At 46.8% G+C, this 21782-nt stretch overlaps 1 protein-coding gene across 8 annotated transcripts; it reads right to left on the bottom strand.

Annotated features, from left to right (window-relative positions):
- Positions 1 to 4964: 4964 nt before the first annotated feature.
- LOC105474029 (outer dense fiber of sperm tails 4) lies at positions 4965 to 11895 on the bottom strand. Of its 8 annotated transcripts, XM_011728360.3 has the most exons (5): positions 11571 to 11895; positions 11265 to 11392; positions 5984 to 6157; positions 5546 to 5752; positions 4965 to 5355 (listed from the first exon to the last, which is right to left on the bottom strand). In XM_011728360.3, the coding sequence occupies exons 1-5, from the start codon at positions 11579 to 11581 to the stop codon at positions 5171 to 5173; spliced, it is 705 nt and encodes a 234-aa protein (XP_011726662.2). In that variant the 5' UTR covers positions 11582 to 11895; the 3' UTR covers positions 4965 to 5170. The 8 variants fall into 8 exon arrangements, with proteins under 8 accessions (XP_011726662.2, XP_011726642.2, XP_011726643.2 ...); XM_011728340.2 differs by having other exon boundaries at positions 11265 to 11895; XM_011728341.2 differs by having other exon boundaries at positions 5546 to 5680; positions 11265 to 11895.
- Positions 11896 to 21782: the final 9887 nt, after the last annotated feature.

Genomic DNA, 21782 nt, shown 5'->3' with positions numbered 1-21782 from the left:
GCTAGTTTTTTATATTTTTTAGTAGAGACGGGGTTTCACCGTGTTAGCCAGGATGGTCTCGATCTTCTGACCTCGTGATCCGCCCGTCTCGGCCTCCCAAAGTGCTGGGATTACAGGCTTGAGCCACCGCACCCGGCCTCAGATATGTCTTTTGCAAATCTTTTCTCCCAGTGAGTGCTTTGTCTTTTCATACTCTTGAGACACTTAATATTGTCCAGGCTGGTCTTGAACTACTGGCCACAAGTAATCCTCCATCCTCAGCCTACCCCATGGCTGGGCTTGGCCCAACACTTGGTTTTTATTTACCCTATTTCTATTTCTCTGTTTCAGAGCTGGCTGGCTAATCTTGGCTGGAGCCAGAGACTACAAACTTGAACTAACAATGATAGAGATTTTTAAAAGAAAAAAAAAAAGCTGTTTTCAAGATAAAAGTTTACTTACTCCAGTGCTGTGAAAATCAAAATCAAGATGCTTAGCACTCAGTCACTTTAGGAAACTAATAAAACCTAAGAGTGTTTCTTGGTTTTGTTGTTTTTTTTTTTTTGTGAGACAGAGTCTTGGTCTGTCACCCAGGCTGAAGTGCAATGGTGCGATCTCGGCTCACTGCAACCTCCGCCTCCGGGGTTCAGGCGATTCTCCTGCCTCAGCCTCCCAAGTAGCTGGGATTTCAGATGACCACCACCACACCCAGCTAATTTTTGTATTTTTAGTAGAGACAGGGTTTCGCCATGTTGGCCAGGCTGGTCTCGATATCCTGAGCTCGTAATCCACCGACCTCTGCCTCCCAAAGTGCTGGGATTACAGGAGTGAGCCACCGCACCCAGCCAAGGGTGTTCTTTTAAGACATTAGAAAAAAATTAAAATTTTTTTTTAAATTTTTAAAAAAAAGACATTAGATCAGGCCGAGCACAGTGGTTCACGCCTGTAATCCCAGCACTTTGGGAGGCTGAGGTGGGTGGATCACTTGAGGTCAGGAGTTCATGGCCAACATGGTGAAACCCTGTCTGTACTAAAAATACAAAAAAATTAGCCGGGCGTGGTGACACACTCCTGTAATTCCAGCTACTCTGGAGGCTGAGGCACGAGAATCTCTTGAATCCCTGGGAGGCAGAGGTTGCAGTGAGCTGAGATTGCGCGACTGCCAGGCTGGGTAATGGAGTGAGACTCAGTCTCAAAAAAAAAAAAAAAAACCAACAACAACAAAAAAGACATTAGATCAAAGATATAAAGAATATATGGTAGCCCCCTGCTTATCCACAGGAGATACAGTCCAAGATCCCCAGTGGTTGCCTGAAACCGTGGATAGTATCAAACCCTATATATACTGTGTTTTTTTCCACATACACATACATGATAAAGTTTAATTTACAAATTAGGCACAGTAAGAGATTAACAGTAACTGATAATAAAATAGACAAATTATAATGCTCAGAATGATATGTAATTTAAAACTTAAGAATTGTTTATTTCTGAAATTTTCCACTTAATTTTTTTTTCTTTTTTGAGACAGAGTCTTGCTTTGTTGCCCAGGCTGGAGTGCAGTGGCACAGTCTCAGCTCGCTGCAACCTCCGCCTCCCCAGTTCAAGTGATTCTCCTGCCTCAGCCTCCCAAGTAGCTGGGACTACAGGCATGTGCCACCACACCCAGCTAATTTTTGTATTTTTAGTAGAAACGGGGTTTCACCATGTTGGCCAGGCTGATCTTGAACTCCTGACCTCAAGTGATCCACTCACCTGGGCCTCCCAAATTGATGGGATTATAGGTGTGAGCCACTGTGCCTGGCCATGCTTAATAATTTTGGACCCCAGTTGACCACGGGTAACTGACATCATGGAAAGCGAAGCAAAACCACCAGATACCTTGATCTTGGATTTCTTGATAATGAGAGAACTACTGATAATAAGGAACTACCAGTAGTGAGGGAACTACTATAAATTCTAATCTGTATTGAGGAACGAAGACACAATCATCAAAAGCATACCTGTGCTGTAACTTAAAATCTTTCCATTCTTTTTCTTGTTTGTCTCTTTGTTTCTTTGTTTTTCAGACAGGGTCTTACTCTGACACCCAGGGGCTCACTGCAGCTTTGACCTCCTGGGCTCAGGCAATCCTCCCACCTCAATCTCCCTTGTAGCTGGGACTACAGGCCTGTGCTACCATGCCCGGCTAATTTTGGTATTTTTTGTAGAGTCAGAGTTTCACCATGTTCCTGAGGCTGATCTCAAACTCCTGGGCTCAACCAACCTACCTGTCTTGGATTCCCAAAGTGCTGGGCTTCCAGGCGTGAGCCACGACCCTGCCTCCCTTCTTCTTCTGTCAAGATTATTTGTAAATGTTTCCTTCGTTATTCAGACTTCACACATTTATTGTTCTCTCTGGTGGAATATTACCAGCCTCTTCAAGCCTTGCTGTTTGATTGTAATTCAAATTAAGGTCTGAAAATCCTAGCTATGTAAGTATTGGAGTTGTCTTTGTAAAGCAGAACAATTTTAGTTTCAATCTGTTTTAATCCTCCCTTTAGCCAAAGAAGTTGTGTCCATCAGCACAGTCTCAGTTATGCTAAGGTAATAAACAACCCTGAAATCCTAGATGCTTACAGCAACCAGGTTAAATTCTCACTCACACCGTGTGTCTTGGTCTGCTCAGGCTGCCATTGCAAAAGTCCATAGACTGGGTGCCTTAAATAGCAGAATTATTTTTCTCACAATTCTGGAGGCAATAAATTCAAGATGCAGGTTCTGGCTGATTCCGTTTCTGGGGAGGGCTTCCTTCCTAGTTCAAAGGCAGCTGCCATCTAGCTATGTCCTCACACGGCCTTTCTTCAGTGCATGTTTGCAGAGAGAAAGAGACAGAGTTTTGGTGTCTCTTATAAAGAACCACTAATCCTATTGGATAGGGCGCCCACCCTTATGACGTGATTTAACCCCACTTACCTCCTAAAAAGCCCCATCTCCAGATACAGTTACATTGGGAGTAAGGGCTTCAACATATGAATTTCAGGGAGAAACAATTTAGTCCATAGCACTACCTATCCATCAAGCATCTGCTGTGGGCTCCGCTCCATGTCTCCTCATTCCAGCACCCAGGGTGACAGATCAGCCACCACTTTGAATGTTGTTACTGTGGCAGAGGGAATTAACACTAGTAATTAAATGTTCCACGTCCACTTCCAAATCTCCTACGAAATGTCTCTGTGGCTCAAGCTAACCTGAAACACTGCGGGAAAGAGACTTCTGGAAAACAGTTGCAGTTTAGCTAAGCTGACACAATACACCAAATAGGTAAGGAAGAAAGAATACCAATCCCAGGCCGGGCACGGTGGCTCACACCTGTAATCCCAGCACTTTGGGAGGCCAAGGCGGGCGGATCACCTGAGGTCGGGAGTTCAAGACCAGCCTGACCAACATGGAGAAACCCTGTCTCTACTAAAAATACAAAATTAGCTGGACGTGGTGGCGCATGCCTATAAATCCCAGCTACCCAGGAGGCTGAGGCAGGAGAATCGCTTGAACCCAGGAGGCAGAGGTTGCGGTGAGCCAAGATCATGCCATCGCACTCCAGCCTGGGTTGGAATAGAGACGGGGTTTCACCATGTTGGCCAGGCTGCTCTCGAACTCCTGACGTCAGGTGATCCGCCCGCCTTGGCCTCCCAAGGGGCTAGGATTACAGGCGTGAGCCACCACGCCCGGCCCTAATTTTTTTAAATAAGGCTTCAAATAATTGCTTGGCCCTTCCCTCTCTTCCACCATGTGAAAACACAACAGAAGGCACCATCTTGGAAACAGACAGCAAGCCCTCACTAGGCACGGAATCTGCTGGTGCCTTGATCTTAAAGTTCCCAGATTCTAGAATTGTGAAAAATAAATTTCTGTTCTTTATAAATTATCCAGTCTCAGGTACTTTGTTAGAGAGTGCAAATGGACCAAGACATTCAATTAAAATACATTTTAGACTGGGTACAGTGGTTCATGCCTGTAATCCCAGTGCTTTGGGAGGCTGAGGCAGGAGGATCACTTGATGCTGGGAGTTCGAGACCAGCCTGGGCAACGTGATGAGCTCCCTTCCGCCATCTCCAAAAACACTTTTTTTTTTTTTTTTTTTTTGAGACAGAGTCTCGCTCTGTTGCCCAGGCTGGAGTGCAGAGGCGTGATCTCGGCTCACTGCAAGCTCCGCCTCCCAGGTTCACACCATTCTCCTGCCTCAGCCTCCCGAGTAGCTAGGACTACAGGCGTGTCCCTGCACTCCTGTAGCTGCCTGGTATCGTGGTTTCATCTGGAGGGATAGACATGACCCAGATCAGCTATGGATGCTCTCTTGGGAGGCTGGCCTCTCTGGGCAACATGTCCAAAGCCTGATGGGCATTGCCAGCACTCCCCAAGCTGGCTTTAAAACCCAAATGTGCAACTTACCTTTTGGACCTAACCCGAATGCTTTCCTTTGTCGCCATGTTTTATTCCTGCTGTTACATAGCGGAGGGTGTGGGAGGCTTGGGTGGAAAGCTATAGCAGCCAGGGTGGATGGTGGTTTCCAGGGCACAGGCCCTATGCATTCTGTCATCGGAGCTGGACACAAAGGGTGGGAATGCCGCCCAGGACACACACCTGGGCGAACCACCTGTGCTGTGGTGCTCGTTGTTCAACCTGCCTCTTATCTTTGAGCCTTTTGGCTTTTGAATCCTTCACTATGCTTAAGCCAACAAGATGGTAGGTGATATCTTTCTCCTAATCAGCGCTACCTCCTCCACCCACTAACTAGCAAATGTTGGGTCAGAGATAACAAAGAAAAAGAGGCGTAGCTCTCCAGAGGTATTTGCCCATGTACAAGTATGCTCTGGTAGAGGTTGGGCAGGTTTAGGGACTAGCAGGTGCCAAAAGGCTCCTGGGCAGCAAGAACTGGCAAACAAACTTGTTCTTTCTCCCTTCCTCTCCCTCCTCCTCTAGCTTGCCTCAACAACAGCCAGATATGAGAAAGAAGAGACGGACAGTTTATTCCACATCACTCAAGCTCAATCAAGTCAGGCAGAAAGCAGAGGAGTGCAAAGCTGGTCCAGCATCCTCCCTTTCTCATTCCTTGCAATGATGAGGACCAACCTATTCAAGGGCTGTGGGGAGGATGAGGAGACAGGGTCAGAGGAATGGACTGAACTTGGTGCCAGGAGCTCAGAAAAGGTTACAGGTGTGTATCCTTCCGCTCAGGATCCAGGACCCCCTCCTGGGTGATGGGGGTGTCTGTGATCATCTGTGCCCTTGGAGATTCTTCTGCTGAGCCGAAACTGCTGCTGCAGGACACGGTGCCACTGGGGTGGCTCAGAATCAGACTCCAGAAACTTTTATGGTTGAAGTAGCAAAGGATCGCTGGGAAAGGACAGGGACAGGGGAGAGGAAGGTTGTGACTGGGAGGTAAAGTGACAAGCAGGGTGAGGCCAAAGGGAAGATAAGATCCTAAAAATCTAACCCTGGGGATCGCCAGCCTCTTCCCTCCACACTTTCCCTGACCTAACTTTCCCATGTCCCTTCCTTCCCCCAGGGCCCTCTGGCCACTCACCGCAGCTGACATATAGGATGAGCACCAGCCAACCAATGAAATAGCTCCATCCGATGGGGATGGATACATTCCTCTCCACCTCGAAGATCCAGATGTTAATGGGGAACAGCATGAGGGTGAAGAAGATGAAGGTCACTAGGAGACAGGAAGCAGAGGGTCTCGTTGTCATGCAAGAGTCCCACAGGAGGCTCTTCCTCATCTGCTGGGCTAGAGCCAGAAACCACATCACCACGCACAGAGTGACTGGCCCCTGAGGTTCCAGGAGTCAACCCCTCCATTTCTACCTCTCTTGTGACCAGGAAATGATGTAACCCGATTCTCGGCTCTGTTCTCCCACCACCCACAAAACCCCCACACCACCCCCAAAGAAGAGGGAGCAGTGCCCAGGAAGATGTGGGTTAGGAAAACAAAGGACCTTTTTCCAGAGCTAAGAGGCACCTTCACAGAAGCTCAAGATGGTCCCGACCAAGCCGACAATGGGCAATTTCTGAACAGCGGGCAGGTAGGGCAGGTGCAACCAGATGGTGAGGATGAGGCCCAGCCCCAGGGTCAGGTTGAAGCTTAACTTAGCCACCTTAAACATGGGCTGATTTATCCACAGCTTAAAACTGTCTGGGGAAAATGACAAACAAAAAGATCAACTAAGGATTCACAAAAGACGAAACATAAAAATGAGCAAATACAAGAAAACGTACCACCGGGTGCGGTGACTCAGGCCTGTAATCCCAGCACGTTGGGAGGCCGAGGCAGGTGGGTCACAAGGTCAGGAGTTCAAGACCAGCCTGGCCAACATAGTGAAACTCCATCTCTACTAAAAATACAAAAAGTAGCTGGGCATGGTGGTGTGTGCCTGTAGTCCCAGCTACTCGGGAGGCTGAGGCAGGAGAATCGCTTGAACCTGGGAGGCGGAGATTGCGGTGAGCCACTGCACTCCAGCCTGGTCAACAGAGCGAGACTCCACCTACAAAAACAAACAAACAAACAAAAAGACAGAAAGAAAATGTGCGGGCCCATTAATAACCAAAGAAGTGCACATTTGAAGTAACACTGAAATATTGCTTTCACTTCTTTTTTTTTTTTTTTTTTGAGACGGAGTCTCGCTCTGTTGCCCAGGCTGGAGTGCAGTGGCGCAATCTCAGCTCACTGCAAGCTCCGCCTCCCGGGTTCACGCCATTCTCCTGCCTCAGCCTCCTGAGTAGCTGGGACTACAGGCGCCCGCCACCACGCCTGGCTAATTTTTAGTATTTTTTTTAGTAGAGACGGGATTTCACCATGTTAGCCAGGATGGTCTCAATCTCCTGACCTCATGTTCTGCCCACCTCGTGTTCTGTCTCCCAAAGTGCTGGGATTACAGGCATCAGCCACTGTGCCCAGCAGCTTTCACTTCTTAAATAAGCCAAGATCCTTGATATGGAGATTGTTTGATAATCTCAACCGCATGCAAATGAATACCTCAACAGAAAAGAAAATGGACAGAGGACTTAAACTGCAGTTCTCCAAAGAAGGAGTACAAATGTCTGATCAACATATGAGGCTCAACACAAAGAATTGCTAATTAAATGTGATTTGTGAAAAACCATCAAGGCCGAGCACGGTGGCTCACACCCGTAATCCCAGCACTTTAGGAAGCTGAGGTGGGAGGATCTCTTGAGCCTAAGGGTTTGAGACCAGCCTGGACAACATAGGGAGGCCCTGTCTCTTTGAAAATATACAACTGGAGCCGGGTATGGAGGCTCATGCCTGTAATCCTAGCCCTTTGGGAGGCTGAGGTGGGCGGGTCACTTGAGATCAGGAGTTCGAGACCAGCCTGACCGATATGGTGAAACCCCATCTCTACTAAAAATACAAAAATGAGCGGGGCATGGTGGCACGCGCCTGTAATCCCAGCTACTGGGAGGCTGAGACAGGAGAATTGCTTGATCCTGGGAGGCCAAGTTTGCAGTGAGCTGAGATCGTACCACTGCACCCCAGGCTGGAGGACAGAGTAAGATTCCATCACAAAAAAAAAAAAAAAAAATATATATATATATATATATATGTGTATATATAAATATACACACACACACACACTTGGCTGGGCACAGTGGCTCACACCTGTAATGCCAGCACTTTGGGAGAGCAAGGTGGGCAGATCACAAGGTCAGGAGATCAAGACCATCCTGGCCAACATGGTGAAACCCCATCTCGACATACATATATATATAAACTGTCAAATTAGCAAAGATCAAAATAAGATTGATAACACCTAGTATAGGAGAGTATATAGAGAAAAGAGGTCCTCTCACACACTCCTGGTGGGCAGCATTTGTGGTGAATGATCTGGCATAAAAGATCCAGAAAATCTACATTCTTTTACCGTACAATGCTTCTTCTTAGAATTTATGTTAAGGAATAATCAGATATCTGCAGCAAAATCTGGGTACAAGAATCTTCTTTGCAGAGGTATTAATATGTCGGCCAAGCATGCTGGCTCATGCCTGTAATCCCAGTACTTTGAGAGGCTGAGGTGGGTGGATCACTTGAGGTCAGGAGTTTGAAACCAGCCTGGCCAACATGGTAAAAACCCTGCCTCTACTAAAAATACAAAAATTAGCCAGGTGTGTGGCACCTGTGTGTAGTCTCAGCTACTGGGGAGGCTGAGGTGGGCGGATCGCTTGAGCCCAGGAGGCAGGGGTTGCAGTGAGCCGAGATCACGCCACTGCACTCCAACCTGGGCAACAGAGTGAGACTCTGTCTCAGAAAAAAAAAAAAAAAAAAAAAAAAGTCCAATAAGCTTGATTTACAAGAGATTTGTAAAATAAATTATACTATACCCACACATTGGGTTATTGTGTGTTCATTTAAAATGGTGATAGGTGATAGACTAGGCACAATGGTTCACAACGGTAATTCCAACACTTTGGGAGGTGGAGGCAGGAGGATCACTTGAGCCCAGGAGTTGGAGACCAGCCTGGGCAGCATCAGGAGACCCTGGTCTCTACAAATTAAAAAAAAAAAAAGTAGCCAGGCATGGTGGCATGCACCTGTGGTTCCAGCTACCCGGGAGCTTCGAGGTGGGAGGATCACTCGGGCCCAGAAGTTTGAGGCTGCAGTGCAATAAACTACAATCACACCACTGCACACCATCCTGGGTGACAGAGTGAGACACTGTCTCAAAATAAAAATAAAAATAGATGCTTGTCTCTGAATAGAGTGTCTCCAGAAAGAAACAGAAGAAACTGGGGAGGGAGACTAAATACTAAGAGATAACAGACTCACTTCACTATACAATCCTTTGTATTCTTTGAATATTCACTGTTTATACACTACCTAATCCTAATTAAATAAATTTTAAAAATCAGTGATGTTCGGCTGGATGCGGGGGCTCACACCTGTAATCCCAGCACTTTGGGAGTCCGAGGCAGGTGAACCACCTGAGGTCAGAAGTTCAAGACCAGCCTGGTCAACATGGTGAAACCCCGTGTCTACTAAAAATACAAAAATTAGCTGGACATGGTGGTGGGCGCCTGTAATCCCAGCTACTTGAAAGGCTGAGGCAGGAGAATCACTTAAACCTGGGAGGCAGAAGTTGCAGTGACCTGAGACCGCCACTGCATTCCAGCCTGGGCAACAGAGCAAGATTCTGTCTCAAAAAAAAAAAAAAAAAAATTGGCCGGGCGCAGTGGCTCAAGCCTGTAATCCCAGCACTTTGGGAGGCCAAGACGGGCGGATCACGAGGTCAGGAGATCGAGACCATCCTGGCTAACACAGTGAAACCCCGTCTCTACTAAAAAATACAAAAAAAACTAGCCGGGCAAGGTGGCGGGTGCCTGTAGTCCCAGCTACTCAGGAGGCTGAGGCAGGAGAATGGCGTAAATCCGGGAGGCGGAGCTTGCAGTGAGCCGAGATCCGACCACTGCACTCCAGCCTGGGCGACAGAGCGAGACTCCGCCTCAAAAAAAAAAAAAAAAAAATTAAATTAAATTAATAAATAAAAATAAAAAGCCTGGCTGTCTTTGAGTAGCTCCATAGAGCAAGGCGCCTACGTGAGTTTCAGAGCCAGACACACCTGAGTTGCAATTCCAAACCTGCCATTATTAGGTTGATCCATATGAAATGGCTCCTTTTGTAGGTGAAAAAGCAGTCAAATATTAGCATGTCATTTGGTTCAATCTAATAGCTTTATGACCCTGAGCAAGGTACTTAATCTCTCTGAGTCCCAATTTTCTCATCTCTAAAATAGGGATAATTATCTCTATCCTTAGGGTTGACTGAGGACTAAATCGAACAAATGGAGGAAGTGTACAATAAAGGATAGCTTTTGTTTCCCCAAATTTATTATAATAAGGACATACTTTCATAATTTATTATATGAATACTTTCATATTCATACAATAAGGATATAATACTTTCAGAAAATAAGAGCTGTGTGTTTTTTTTCATGCTAAGGAAAGTGAAAAAATTGAAATAAGGGTCAAAAGCTCTGGTTATCCCCAGGAGCTGAGAAAGAACTCCAAATTCCTGAGGGGTGAGGGAACAGCATAACCAGAGACTAACAAGAATAAGATCCAGGTGTGGTGGCCAGGGCCTGTAGTCTGAGATTCTCAGGAAGTTAAAGCAGGAGGATCCCTTGAGCCCAGAAGTTGGAAGCTGCAGTGAGCTATGATTGCACCACTGCACTCCAGCCTGGGTGACAGAGTGAGACCTTTTCTCTAAAAAAATCGGTGAAACAAACAAAAAAAAACAAGGATAAGGAACGAAGCAGCTGCAGGAATTCAGGGAAGGAAGGAACACGGAAACCAGGTGTGGAAACAGGAAAATGATCCAGAAAAGCAAGGCCTGAGGCAGAAGGAAAGGAGAGCGTGTGGGATCAGGGCCTGAGAAGAGACATTGCAAGGAGTCCTCTCAAAGCTCTGGGTACACAAGACTAAGGAAACCCCCATCTCACTGGGGCTCTTCTCCCTGGTAAATTAGGCGATTAATGAGTGAGTCTCTTGTGCTAAGGGTCCATGCCCCTCACAACTTTTTTTTTTTTTTTTTTTTTTTTTGAGACGGAGTTTCACTCTTGTTACCCAGGCTGGAGTGCAGTGGTGCGGTCTCGGCTCACTGTGACCTCCGCCTGCCGGGTTCAAGCGATTCTCCTGCCTCAGTCTCCAGAGTAGCTGGGATTACAGGCATGTGCCACCATGCCTGGCTAATTTTTTGTATTTTTAGTAGAGATGAGGTTTCACTGTGTTAGCCAGGATGGACTCGATCTACCCACCTCAGGTGATCCACCTGCCTTGGCCTCCCAAAGTGCTGGAATTACAGGCGTGAGCCACAGCGCCCGGCCTGATTTTTTTTTTTTTTTTTTTTTTTTTAGAGACAGGTGTCTCACTAGGTTGCCCAGGCTGGACTCAAACTCCTGGGCCCAAGCAATCCTCCCACCTCAGCCTCCTGGATAGCTGAGACCACAGGTGTACGGCACCATGACCAACTCTCTCACAGCATTCTTAGAAGCACAGATTTGGCTCTGGGTTTTATCAAAAGCAGTGACATTTTCCTTTGCACCAATCAAATCTATTTAGCCAGGCTACAGGAACAGAAATGATCGTTGGCGGTCTCAGTGCCAATGGAACTATCTTGCAGGCCAAAAAGTAAAGATGACCAGGGAGAGGGAACAAGAATACATCCAGGGTGCAGATAGAGAGGCCAAGACAGGCTGGAGGCCTGGGCTGGGATTGGGGCTGGAGGGGCTCACCTTTCCCATTCTCTAAGTCAGAACAGCCCCTGGATTTGCAGAAGTGCAGGAGCCCCATGGACATAATGTGGGCTGATGTGTGGATTCTGTTGCTGACATCTACGGGCCAGCGCTGGTAGAAGCGGCTCCTAGAGAGGTACAGCCATTTCTTGGAGAAGGCCATGACCAACAGTAGGATAAAGGCAACCAGGCTGAGCTCAGAAGCCAACACCTGGGCCATCCAGTGGAAACTGTGTGCGACTCTCCATTGAAAGGGAAGCGGAGAGTTCCGGCGCTGGCTCACGGACCCATCTCGTCCCAGCTCACCTCTGCCCCATCCTGCCTCCCCACTCTTCGTTTCCTTTTCAGGTCTCTGATGTTGGTCTCTTTCTCCTTCTGACCTAGGGAACTCATTCCCAGGGTCCTCTGCATCCATCTTGAGCACCACTTCTCCCCCTGTCTCCCTCTTCCCTCACCAGCCTCAATTGTCTCTTCTCATCTTTCAGATCGTTTCATCAGCTGCCACCATGCAGCCTGGGGTCTGAGAAAGAATGAGGAAGTCTAATAAGAGACCTTAATCTAATAAGAGACTCTTGATCCAAGAGAAGGCCCCAACCCATTCAGCAGGCCAGGTCCCCTAACTGCCACGGAATTTTCCTGGGGCACAGTGAGATGGGGGAGGAGAACCAAGACTTCAGCTTTTTTTTTTTTTTTTTTTTTTTTAAAGAGAGACAGAGTCTCCCTCTATTGCCCAGGCTGGGGCCTGGGGTTCCGTGACACAACTTTGGCTCACTGCAACCTTGAACTTCTGGGTTCAAGTGATCCTCCCACCTCAGCCTCCTGAGTAGCTGGGACTACAGGATTGTGCCACCATGACTGGCTAATTTTTCTTTTTTTTTCTTCTTCTTTTTTTTTTTTTTTTTTTTTTGAGATGGAGTCTCGCTCTGTCGCCCAGGCTGGAGTGCAGTGGGGCAATCTCGGCTCACTGCCAGCTCCGCCTCCCGGGTTCACGCCATTCTCCTGCCTCAGCCTCCCGAGTAGCTGGGACTACAGGCGCCCACCACCACGCCCGGCTAATTTTTTGTATTTTTAGTAGAGACGGGGTTTCACTGTGTTAGCCAGGATGGTCTTGATCTCCCGACCTCGTTATCCACCCACCTTGGCCTCCCAAAGTGCTGGGATTACAGGTGTGAGCCACCACGCCCGGCCACTAATTTTTCAATTGTTTGTAGAGATGGGGTCTTGATATGTTACCCAGTCTGATCTCAAACTCCTGGCCTCTGCCAGGCACAGTGGCTCACATCTGTAATCCCAGCACTTTGGGTGGCCAAGGTGGGTGGATCACCTGAGGTCGGGAGTTCGAGACCATCCTGACCAACATGGAGAAACCCCGTCTCTACTAAAAATACACAATTAGCTGGGCGTGGTGGCGTGTGCCTGCAATCCCAGCTACTCGGGAGGCTGAGGCAGGAGAATTGCTTGAACCCAGGAGGCAGAGGTTGTGGTGAACTGAGATCATGCCATTGCTCTCCAGCCTGGGCAATAAGAGTGAAACTTAGTCTCAAAAAAAAAAAAAAAAATCCTGCCCTCATGAGATCTTCCCCGCTTGGCCTCCCAAAGCATTGGGATTACAGGTGTGAGCCACCGCACCTGGCCCGTGGCTCCAGCCCTAACTCTTTCTGGAAATCCTGTTTCTCAGGCCACAGCTCAGAACTGTGGATCTGACGCCTCCCTCCAGCTTCTGCCCCACTTTACATGCGAGCAGTGGTCTGGGAGAGGCCCTCCTGTGGTTTGCGTATGGTTAATTTGTCCTCACCAAACCTCACGTTGAAATGTGCTCCCCAGTGTGGTGGTGATGGTGGGAGGTGAGAGGGCTGAGTGGGTGGTGTTCGGGTCATGGGGGCAGATGCCTTGTGAAGGGATTAACGCCTTCCCTGAGACCTCACTCTATTAGCTCCCCACAATAGCTGGTTGTTAAAAAGAACTTGGAACTGTTACCAAGCAAAAGGGCTCACTGCCCGATGTGCATAGAAGCCAATACTAGGGCACTAGGTTTTGAGAAAAGAAAAGCTTTATTGTGAGTTGACCCACAGGGATATGGGAATCCAGCTCAAATCTGCTCCCTTTGCTGGCCTTAAGGCAGTCCTTCCATGAGAAAAGGTTTAGGGGGTGGATTCTGGGACTAGCGGATGATTGGTGGAAAGAAAGGAGAAGTCTAGAAAGTCCTTAACCATGTCCAGTTATCTCTGCAAGCTTCTTCATGGGCTGCATGTGCAAATTTGGTGGCGTTAGTATGAAACATCAGGTGGAAATTCGGGCTGCGACATCAGCAAGCTCGTTCTGTGCAGATTGCAGTCAGCTATACGGGTTCCCACGGATTTCAGCCAGTTCTGTTGTAAGCAAAGGGAGTTTCAGGATTTCAGCAAGCTGTTTCTTGGCTACCATCCTGTAAACTCGAAAATGTCCGTTAATCACTGGTTATTTAACTCTTTGGGGCACAGTTTCAGCTCCTCCCTTACCTTGTGATCTCTGCGCAAGCCAGCTCCCCTTCGCCCTCCACCATAAGTGGAAGCAGCCTGGCATCCTCAACAGACACCCAATCTTGAGCTTTCTGGCCATCAGAATTGTGAGCCAATTAGCCCTTTTTTCTTTATGAATTATTCAACCTCAAGTATTCTGTTATAGCAACACAAAATGGACTAGGACAGTCCCCTTTTCTCTTCCTATTTCCTCTGCCCTAACCCCAACCCCAAATGCTCACTGATGGAGCAGGGGGAGGGAGGAGGAGCTTGTCCCCAGGAAAAGATCCTCCCTCCATTGTTCTTTGGAAATGTCTTGCAAAGATGTCATCGAGCTTCCCACTGCTTTCCCCAACCCTTCACCTCCCTCCCAGCTCTACTCACTGCTAGTCAATCATCACCAATTCCTTCCCTCTTCTTTTGACTTTTCTTTTTCCTTTCTTTTTTTCTCAGCACCAGAAAGAGGAGGATGTAGGATGAGAATGGGTCCTGGGGATGTCATGCCTTCTGAGAAGATTATTATAATTATTTTTATTGATGATTGATTGATCGAAACGGTCTTCCTTCATCACCCAGGCCAGAGGGAGTCTCTGTCTCAAAAAAAAAAAAAAAAAGAACATAGCTTTTGGGGTCCAACAGGCGAAGCTATGAAAAATGGGTCTTCCCCCCTCTTTTTTTATTTTTGAGATGAGATCGCTCTTGTTGTCCAGGCTAGAGTGCAGTGGCACCATCTTGGTCAGCTAAGTGCAACCTCCACTTCCTGGGTTCAAGTGATTCTCCTGCCTCAGCGTCCCAAGTAGCTGGGATTACAGGCATGCACCACCATGCCCGCCTAATTTTTTATATTTTGTAGAGACAGGACTTCACCATGTTGGTTAGGCCAGGCTCAAACTCCTGACCTCAGGTGATCCACCCGTTTCAGCCTCCCAAAATCTTGGGATTACAGGCATGTGCCACCACACGTGGCCGGGTCTTCCTCTTAATAGCCCTCTGAACCTGGATGTCATATATTTTCCGTATGCCTCAGTTTACTTATCTGTAACACAGGAACGATATTTTTCTCATAGACTTGGTAAGAGTGCTGAATGAGATAATGATCAAAAAGCACTCACTACTTCATAGTAAATTCCCGGCAACTGGTAATTATATTGTTAAATTATCATTTTAATTATTTTTACAGTCTTTCACTAGCAAACAGGGAAGGAGCAAAAACGTAGAAGATAATTCCTGGCAAGCATCCTTGCCAGTCAGTGGCATCTGCAAATCCTGGAACAGATTAACTCTCCTCGTAAGCAAAAGCAGAATGAACTATGAATCCTGATGTCACCTGTGCAGTGGGACCTCAGGAATGGTTGGAAGTTGAAATTCAAAGCCTGTGAGGGCGCTTCCTCTGGCTCTGGTCTCTGCCCCTCCCTGGGCATCTTTCTCTGTCTCTGCAGACCAGCCTCTTCCTCTGCTCTGGCCCACATGGTAGGAAACGTGACCCTCACACTCCAAGCTGTGTATCAGACACCTCCAGCTGCTGGAGGGGAGACCTCTCAGTCCCAAGTCCAAGCATTCTCTGGCCTTACCAGGGACGAGTGCCATGCTTAGAACAAGCAGTCACAGTTGGGGCACTGGGTCAGAAGACAGAATCTTTTTTTTTTTTTTTCCAGACGGAGTCTTGCTCTGTCCCCCAGGCTGGAGTGCAGTGGCATGATCTCAGCTCACTGCAAGCTCCGCCTCCCAGGTTCACACCATTCTCCTGCCTCAGCCTCCCAAGTAGCTGGGACTACAGGCGCCTGCACTAATTTTTTGTATTTTTAGTAGAGACGGGGTTTCACCGTGTTAGCCAGGATGGTCTCGATCTCCTGACCTCGTGATCCACCCACCTCGGCTTCCCAAAGTGCTGGGATTACAGGCGTGAGCCACTGCGCCGGGTCAGAAGACAAATCTTGAAGATGGGAGAAGCGGACAGCGCTGGGAGAGGGGGTGGTGGGCCTGCTGGGAATGTCATTTACACAGAGCCAGCGTCATCAGGATTGGGCTTCCTCTCTCGAATCCTGTTTAGTTTTTAAGTTTTTCCTGGAGTTTCTTTTTTTTTTTTTTTTTTTTTTGAGACGAAGTCTCGCTCTGTCGCCCGGTCTGGAGTGCAGTGTGATCTCGGCTCACTGCAACCTCTGCCTCCCGGGTTCAAGTGATTCTCCTGCCTGAGCCTCCCAAGTAGCTGGGATTACAGGTGCCTGCCACTATGCCCAGCTAATTTTTTGTATTTTTAGTAGAGACGGAGTTTCACCTTGTTGGCCAGGTGGGTCTCAAACTCCTGACCTTGTGATTCACCCGCCTCGGCCTCCCAAAGTGCTGGGATTACAGGCGTAAGCCACTGCACCCGGCTTTTTTCTTGAGTTTCTAAGGGTCTTTAATAATAAGCATTTCTCACAGCAACACACAACATGGAAGAATCTTGGAAATTGAAGTTTCCTGAAAAATGTAACCCCCAGAAGACTACACGTACATGTGATGCCATTTTTATAGAGCCCATAACCAAGTTCAACAAACAAAGCATTGTTTAAGCTTATGTAAGCTTATGATTGCTTGGTAGTTTTTTGTTTTTTGTTTTTTGGTTTTGTTTATACTTTAAGTTCTAGGGTACATGTGCACAACATGCAGGTTTGTTACATATGTACGCATGTGCCACGTTGGTGTGCTGCACCCATTAACTCGTCATTTACATTAGGTATATCTCCTAATACTATCCCTCCCCCCTCCCCACAATAGGCCCCGATGTGTGATATTCCCCTTCCTGTGTCCAAGTGACCCCATTGTTCAATTCCCACCTGTGAGTGAGAACATGTGGTATTTGGTTTTCTGTTCTTGCAATAGTTTGCTGAGAATGATGGTTTCCAGCTGCATCCATGTCCCTACAAAGGACACGAACTCATCCTTTTTTATGGCTGCGTAGTATTCCATGGTGTATATGTGCCACAGTTTCTTCATCCAGTCTGTCACTGATGGACATTTGGGTGGATTCCAAGTCTTTGCTATTGTGAACAGTGCCACAATAAACATACGTGTGCATGTATCTTTATAGCAGCATGATTTATAGTCCTTTGGGTATATACCCAGTAATGGGATGGCTGGGTCAAATGGTATTTCTAGTTCTAGATCCTTGAGGAATCACCACACTGTTTTCCACATGGTTGAACTAGTTTACAGTCTCACCAACAGTGTAAAAGTGTTCCTATTTCTCCACATCCTCTCCAGCACCTGTTGTTTCCTGACTTTTTAATGGTCGCCATTCTAATTGGTGTGAGATGGTATTTCATTGTGGTTTTGATTTGCATTTCTCTGATGGCGAGTTGATGATGAGCATTTTTTCATGTGTCTGTTGGGTGTATAAATGTCTTCTTTTAAGAAGTGTCTGTTCATATCCTTTGCCTACTTTTTGATGGGGTTGTTTGTTTTTTTCTTGTAAATTTGGTTGAGTTCTTTGCAGGTTCTGGATATTAGCCCTTTGTCAGAAGAGTAGATTGCAAAAATTTTCTCCCATTCTGTAGGTTGCCTGTTCACTCTGATGGTAGTTTCTTTTGCTGTGCAGAAGCTCTTTAGTTTAATTAGATCCCATTTGTTGCATGGTAGTTTTTTAAAAGCAGTGGCACAGTGAACACGAAATGTCATATGATGGTTACTTCTCAAGAAGGTAGAGGAATGGGATGAGGAGTGTTACACAGGCACATACACATTACTAGTAAGAGTCTAGCTCCTGGGTTGGGTGATAGATGTATGGATATTCTTTTTTTTTTTTTTTTTTTTTTTTTTTTTTGAGACAAATCTCACTTTATCACCTAGGCTGGAGTGTAGCCGAACTCCTGGGCTCAAGCCATCCTCCCACTTCGGCCTCCCGAGTAGCTGGGACTACAGGTGTGGTGATGCACCTGGGCTCAAGCGATCTTCCTGCCTTGGCCTCCCAAAGTGCTAGGATTACAGGCACAAGCTACTGTGCCTAGCCAGGTATTTATTATTTATCATATTATAATCATTTACAACTAACATAGATGTCATATCATCTTGTGAATGTATCGAACATTGTTTTTCAGAAGGTAATTACAAATAGTTCAAGAAAAGAAATGTAATCTAAGTGATTACTAGCTCTGCAACAAAAGATATTTATATAGTCACAATGTATAAGGTAAACACTGTTCATTGCCTTTCAACTCTTAGAATCAACAGATGGACAAAGCAAGGAAGACTTAATTATAGCCACAAAAGTAAACATAACTGTCATCAGCCTTGATGTTGCACAAGCAAAAGTCTAGAAGAGGTAAACTGAGAGGTGGAAGGAGTAGAAGAGAACTGAAGGGAAGCTGTCCACTAGTAACACAGAGAGAATTGACAGAGAAATTCCCTAGCTTCCTTGCTCCTAGGTTGGGATATCTCTAACTCATGTCCTACATCAGGAGCTGACAAACTTTTTCTGTAAAAAAAATCCAGATAATAGGCCGGGCACGGTGGCTCACGCCTGTAATCCCAATGCTTTGGGAGGCCGAGGTGGGCAGATCACGAAGTCAGGAGTTTGAGACCAGCTCAGTCAACATGGTGAAACCCTGTCTCTACTAAAAACACACACGCACCAAAAAAAAAAAAAAAAAAAAAACCAGCCAGGCGTGGTGACTCACGCCTGTAATTCCAGATACTCAGGAGACTGAGGCAGGAGAATTACTTGAACCTGGGAGGCAGAGGTTGCAGTGAACAGAGATCGCATCACTGCACTCCAGCCTGGGAGTCAGAGTGAGACTCTCTCAAAAACAAACCAAAAAAAAGTTAAAAATAAATAAGTAGGCCGGGCGTGGTGGCTCAAGCCTGTAATCCCAGCACTTTGGGAGGCTGAGACGGGCGGATCACGAGGTCAGGAGATCGAGACCATCCTGGCTAACACGGTGAAACCCCGTCTCTACTAAAAAATACAAAAAACTAGCTGGGTGAGGTGGCGGGCGCTTGTAGTCCCGGCTACTTGGGAGGCTGAGGCAGGAGAATGGCGGGAACCCGGGAGGCGGAGCTTGCAGTGAGCTGAGATCCGGCCACAGCACTCCAGCCTGGGCGACAGAGCAAGACTCTGTCTCAAAAAAAAAAAAATAAAAATAAATAAATAAATAAATAAATAAATAAATAAATAAATAAATACTTGAGGCTTTGTGAGCCATACAGTCTCTATCACAACTATTCCACTTGGCTATTATCCTGTGAAAGGATAATATACAAACACTGCCCTTCAACCTGGGTAACAGAGCAAGACTTGGTCAAAAAAAAACAAGCCGTAGTCTGGAGACAGCCCAGGTTCAGCTGTAGAAGTTGAACAAGCCAAAGGTTCACTTTCCCAACTATTGATCTAATTACGTAACCTGGGATCAACCGAACAGACACAATGTCCCTGGACTTAAACTTGGGAGCCAGTGACACAAAGCAGGGACAGAGAAGAGTCTATTTTACAGTGGTGACAGCAGCCGGGCCAGGAGTCGCACTGTCAGCGGTATAAGCAGCAGCATCTGTTGTGGGCATTCCCAGCACAGTGGGCTTTGTTGTCATGCTGACCAGGACACCCAGTGACAGGGGGTGAAGGTCGTGTGAATCTACCGTGCATGCTTGACAGGCCAGTTCTGTGGAGTGCTTTTGGTGGTAGCTTGGGCTGTGTTACCTCCCACACTCCTGCCTGTTTTTTGTTTTGTTTTTTTTTTTTTTTTGAGACGGAGTCTCGCTCTGTCTCCCGGGCTGGAGTTGCAGTGGCCGGATCTCAGCTCACTGCAAGCTCCGCCTCCCGGGTTCACGCCATTCTCCTGCCTCAGCCTCCCGAGTAGCTGGGACTACAGGCGCCCGCCACCACGCCTGGCTAGTTTTTTGTATTTTTTAGTAGAGACGGGGTTTCACCATGTTCACCAGGATGGTCTCGATCCCCTGACCTCGTGATCCACCCGTCTCGGCCTCCCAAAGTGCTGGGATTACAGGCTTGAGCCACCGCGCCCGGCCGTACTCCTGCCTGTTTTATAGGCTTGATCCTCCAGCTTTCCCGGAGACTCGGTGACTATCCAATATCCTGTCCGCAAACTCCATTTTCTACAAACATCATCAAAGTCGTATTCTGCTGCTTATAATCCAGACTGATCCATTTTTCCTTTTGGGAAGTGCTCCTCCATCCTCATTTTAATAATATGTGTTAGGAAGAAGCATTTATTTCCCATTAATATTTCCAGGTAGATAGGTGAAAACCCCTAACTTCTCTCCCCATTTCTTCTTCATTCCTCCTCCAAAGAAGATGGAGCACCTTATCTGATTGGTGAATGCAGCAGTCAGGATAGGCAAGGTTATGCTGTGGTAACAAGCAACTGCAAAATCTCAGTTGCTTAAAACAGCAAAGATTTCTTTGTTGCTCAAACTCCACGTCACTGTTTGTTGTCTCAGGGCTCCTCTCCATGTCATCCTCATTCCGGAGCGTAGGATAATGAAGCAGGTACTACCTGGACCACTAACTGTTACCATGTCAAATGGAAAAAGAGTTTGTGCAGCCAATCAAGCACAGGCTCTTAAAGCTCCCAGCTAGAGGTGATACACATCACAACTAATGACATGTAACTGGTTAAAGTAGTCACATGCCTGCACTTTACTCAAAGAGGGACACCATCATGTTCCCAGAAGAAGAAATGCAGCTATTTCATTAATTGTACAAATAATTAACACAGTGGATTTAGGATGAAGGGACGTGTGGTGGTTCAGCTTCATCTGGGTTCTCTTTTGACAACCTGTTCACCTGAGACGGGCATGTGTTCCTGTCTGCTCTTGGTCACACAGTAAAAGCTCCCCAGGACTAGGCGATCAAGGGTGAATTTTTTTTTTTTTTTCCCGAGATGGAGTTTTGCTCTATTGCCCAGGTTGGAGGACAATGGGGTGATCTCGGCTCACCACAACCTCCGCCTCCCGAGTTCAAGAGATTATCCTGCCTCAGCCTCCCGAGTAGCTGAGATTACAGGCATGCGCCACCACGTCCAGCTAATTTTGTACTTTTAGTAGAGATGGGGGTTCTCCATGTTGGTCAGGCTGGTCTTGAACTCCTGACCTCCCGCCTCGGCCTCCCAAAGTGCTGGGATTGCAGGCGGGAGTCACGGCACCCAGCAAAAGTGAATTATTAAAAAGCCAATTTAACCAGAAAAAATAAAGCCACATTTACAAACATCTTTACCAGTAATAATGGTACTATTGTGATCTACATATGCTTGTCTCCTATTGGTTGATGCCTGAAAACTCATCACTGTGGTTCCAGTGGGGACTGCAAAGTGGTGAACACGTGACCCAAACTCAAAATGATTGACCCAAGGCCAGGCGCACAGTGGCTCACACCTGTAATCTCAGCACTTTAGTAGGCCAAGGCGGGCAGATCACCTGAGGTCAGGAGTTCAAGACCAGCCTGACCAACATGGTAAAACCCCATCTCCACTAAAAATACAAAAATTAGCTGGGCATGGTGGCACACGCCTGTCCTCCCAGCTACTTGGGAGGATGAGGCAGGAGAATCGCTTGAACCCAAGAGGCAGAGGTTGCAGTGAGCTGAGATTTCACCACTGCACTCCAGCCTGGGCAACAGAGCGAGATCCATCTCAAAAAAAAAAAAATGATTGACCCAAGCTAGATCCTTCTAGAGTTATTCCCTGGGACTTTGTAATTGAAGTCAAGTGCAAAGTCAGTGGTGAAACTATGAGGCTGAACTCTAAGTCTATGAGAAATTCCTTTCATTCTGGGGTAATCCCCACTCCTCTGCCCACTGACCCCACCCCACCCTGCTGATTCTCAAAGTATTATTTCAGAATCTACATTCAAATAATACTTTGAATATTATATTCGAAGTATTAGAGTCACTTAACTAATACTTTGTGAAACCCACATATATGTATGTGTGATTGTATCTGTGTGTATGTGTATGCACATATATAATGATATGTAGATGCATATATAAACACACATATATGTTATCCATGAATCATAAATAAGTACTACT

This window comes from Macaca nemestrina, chromosome 17 (assembly GCF_043159975.1).
Source record: "Macaca nemestrina isolate mMacNem1 chromosome 17, mMacNem.hap1, whole genome shotgun sequence".
Classification (NCBI taxonomy): domain Eukaryota; kingdom Metazoa; phylum Chordata; class Mammalia; order Primates; family Cercopithecidae; genus Macaca; species Macaca nemestrina.
This window is presented reverse-complemented; position numbering and strand designations above follow the sequence as displayed.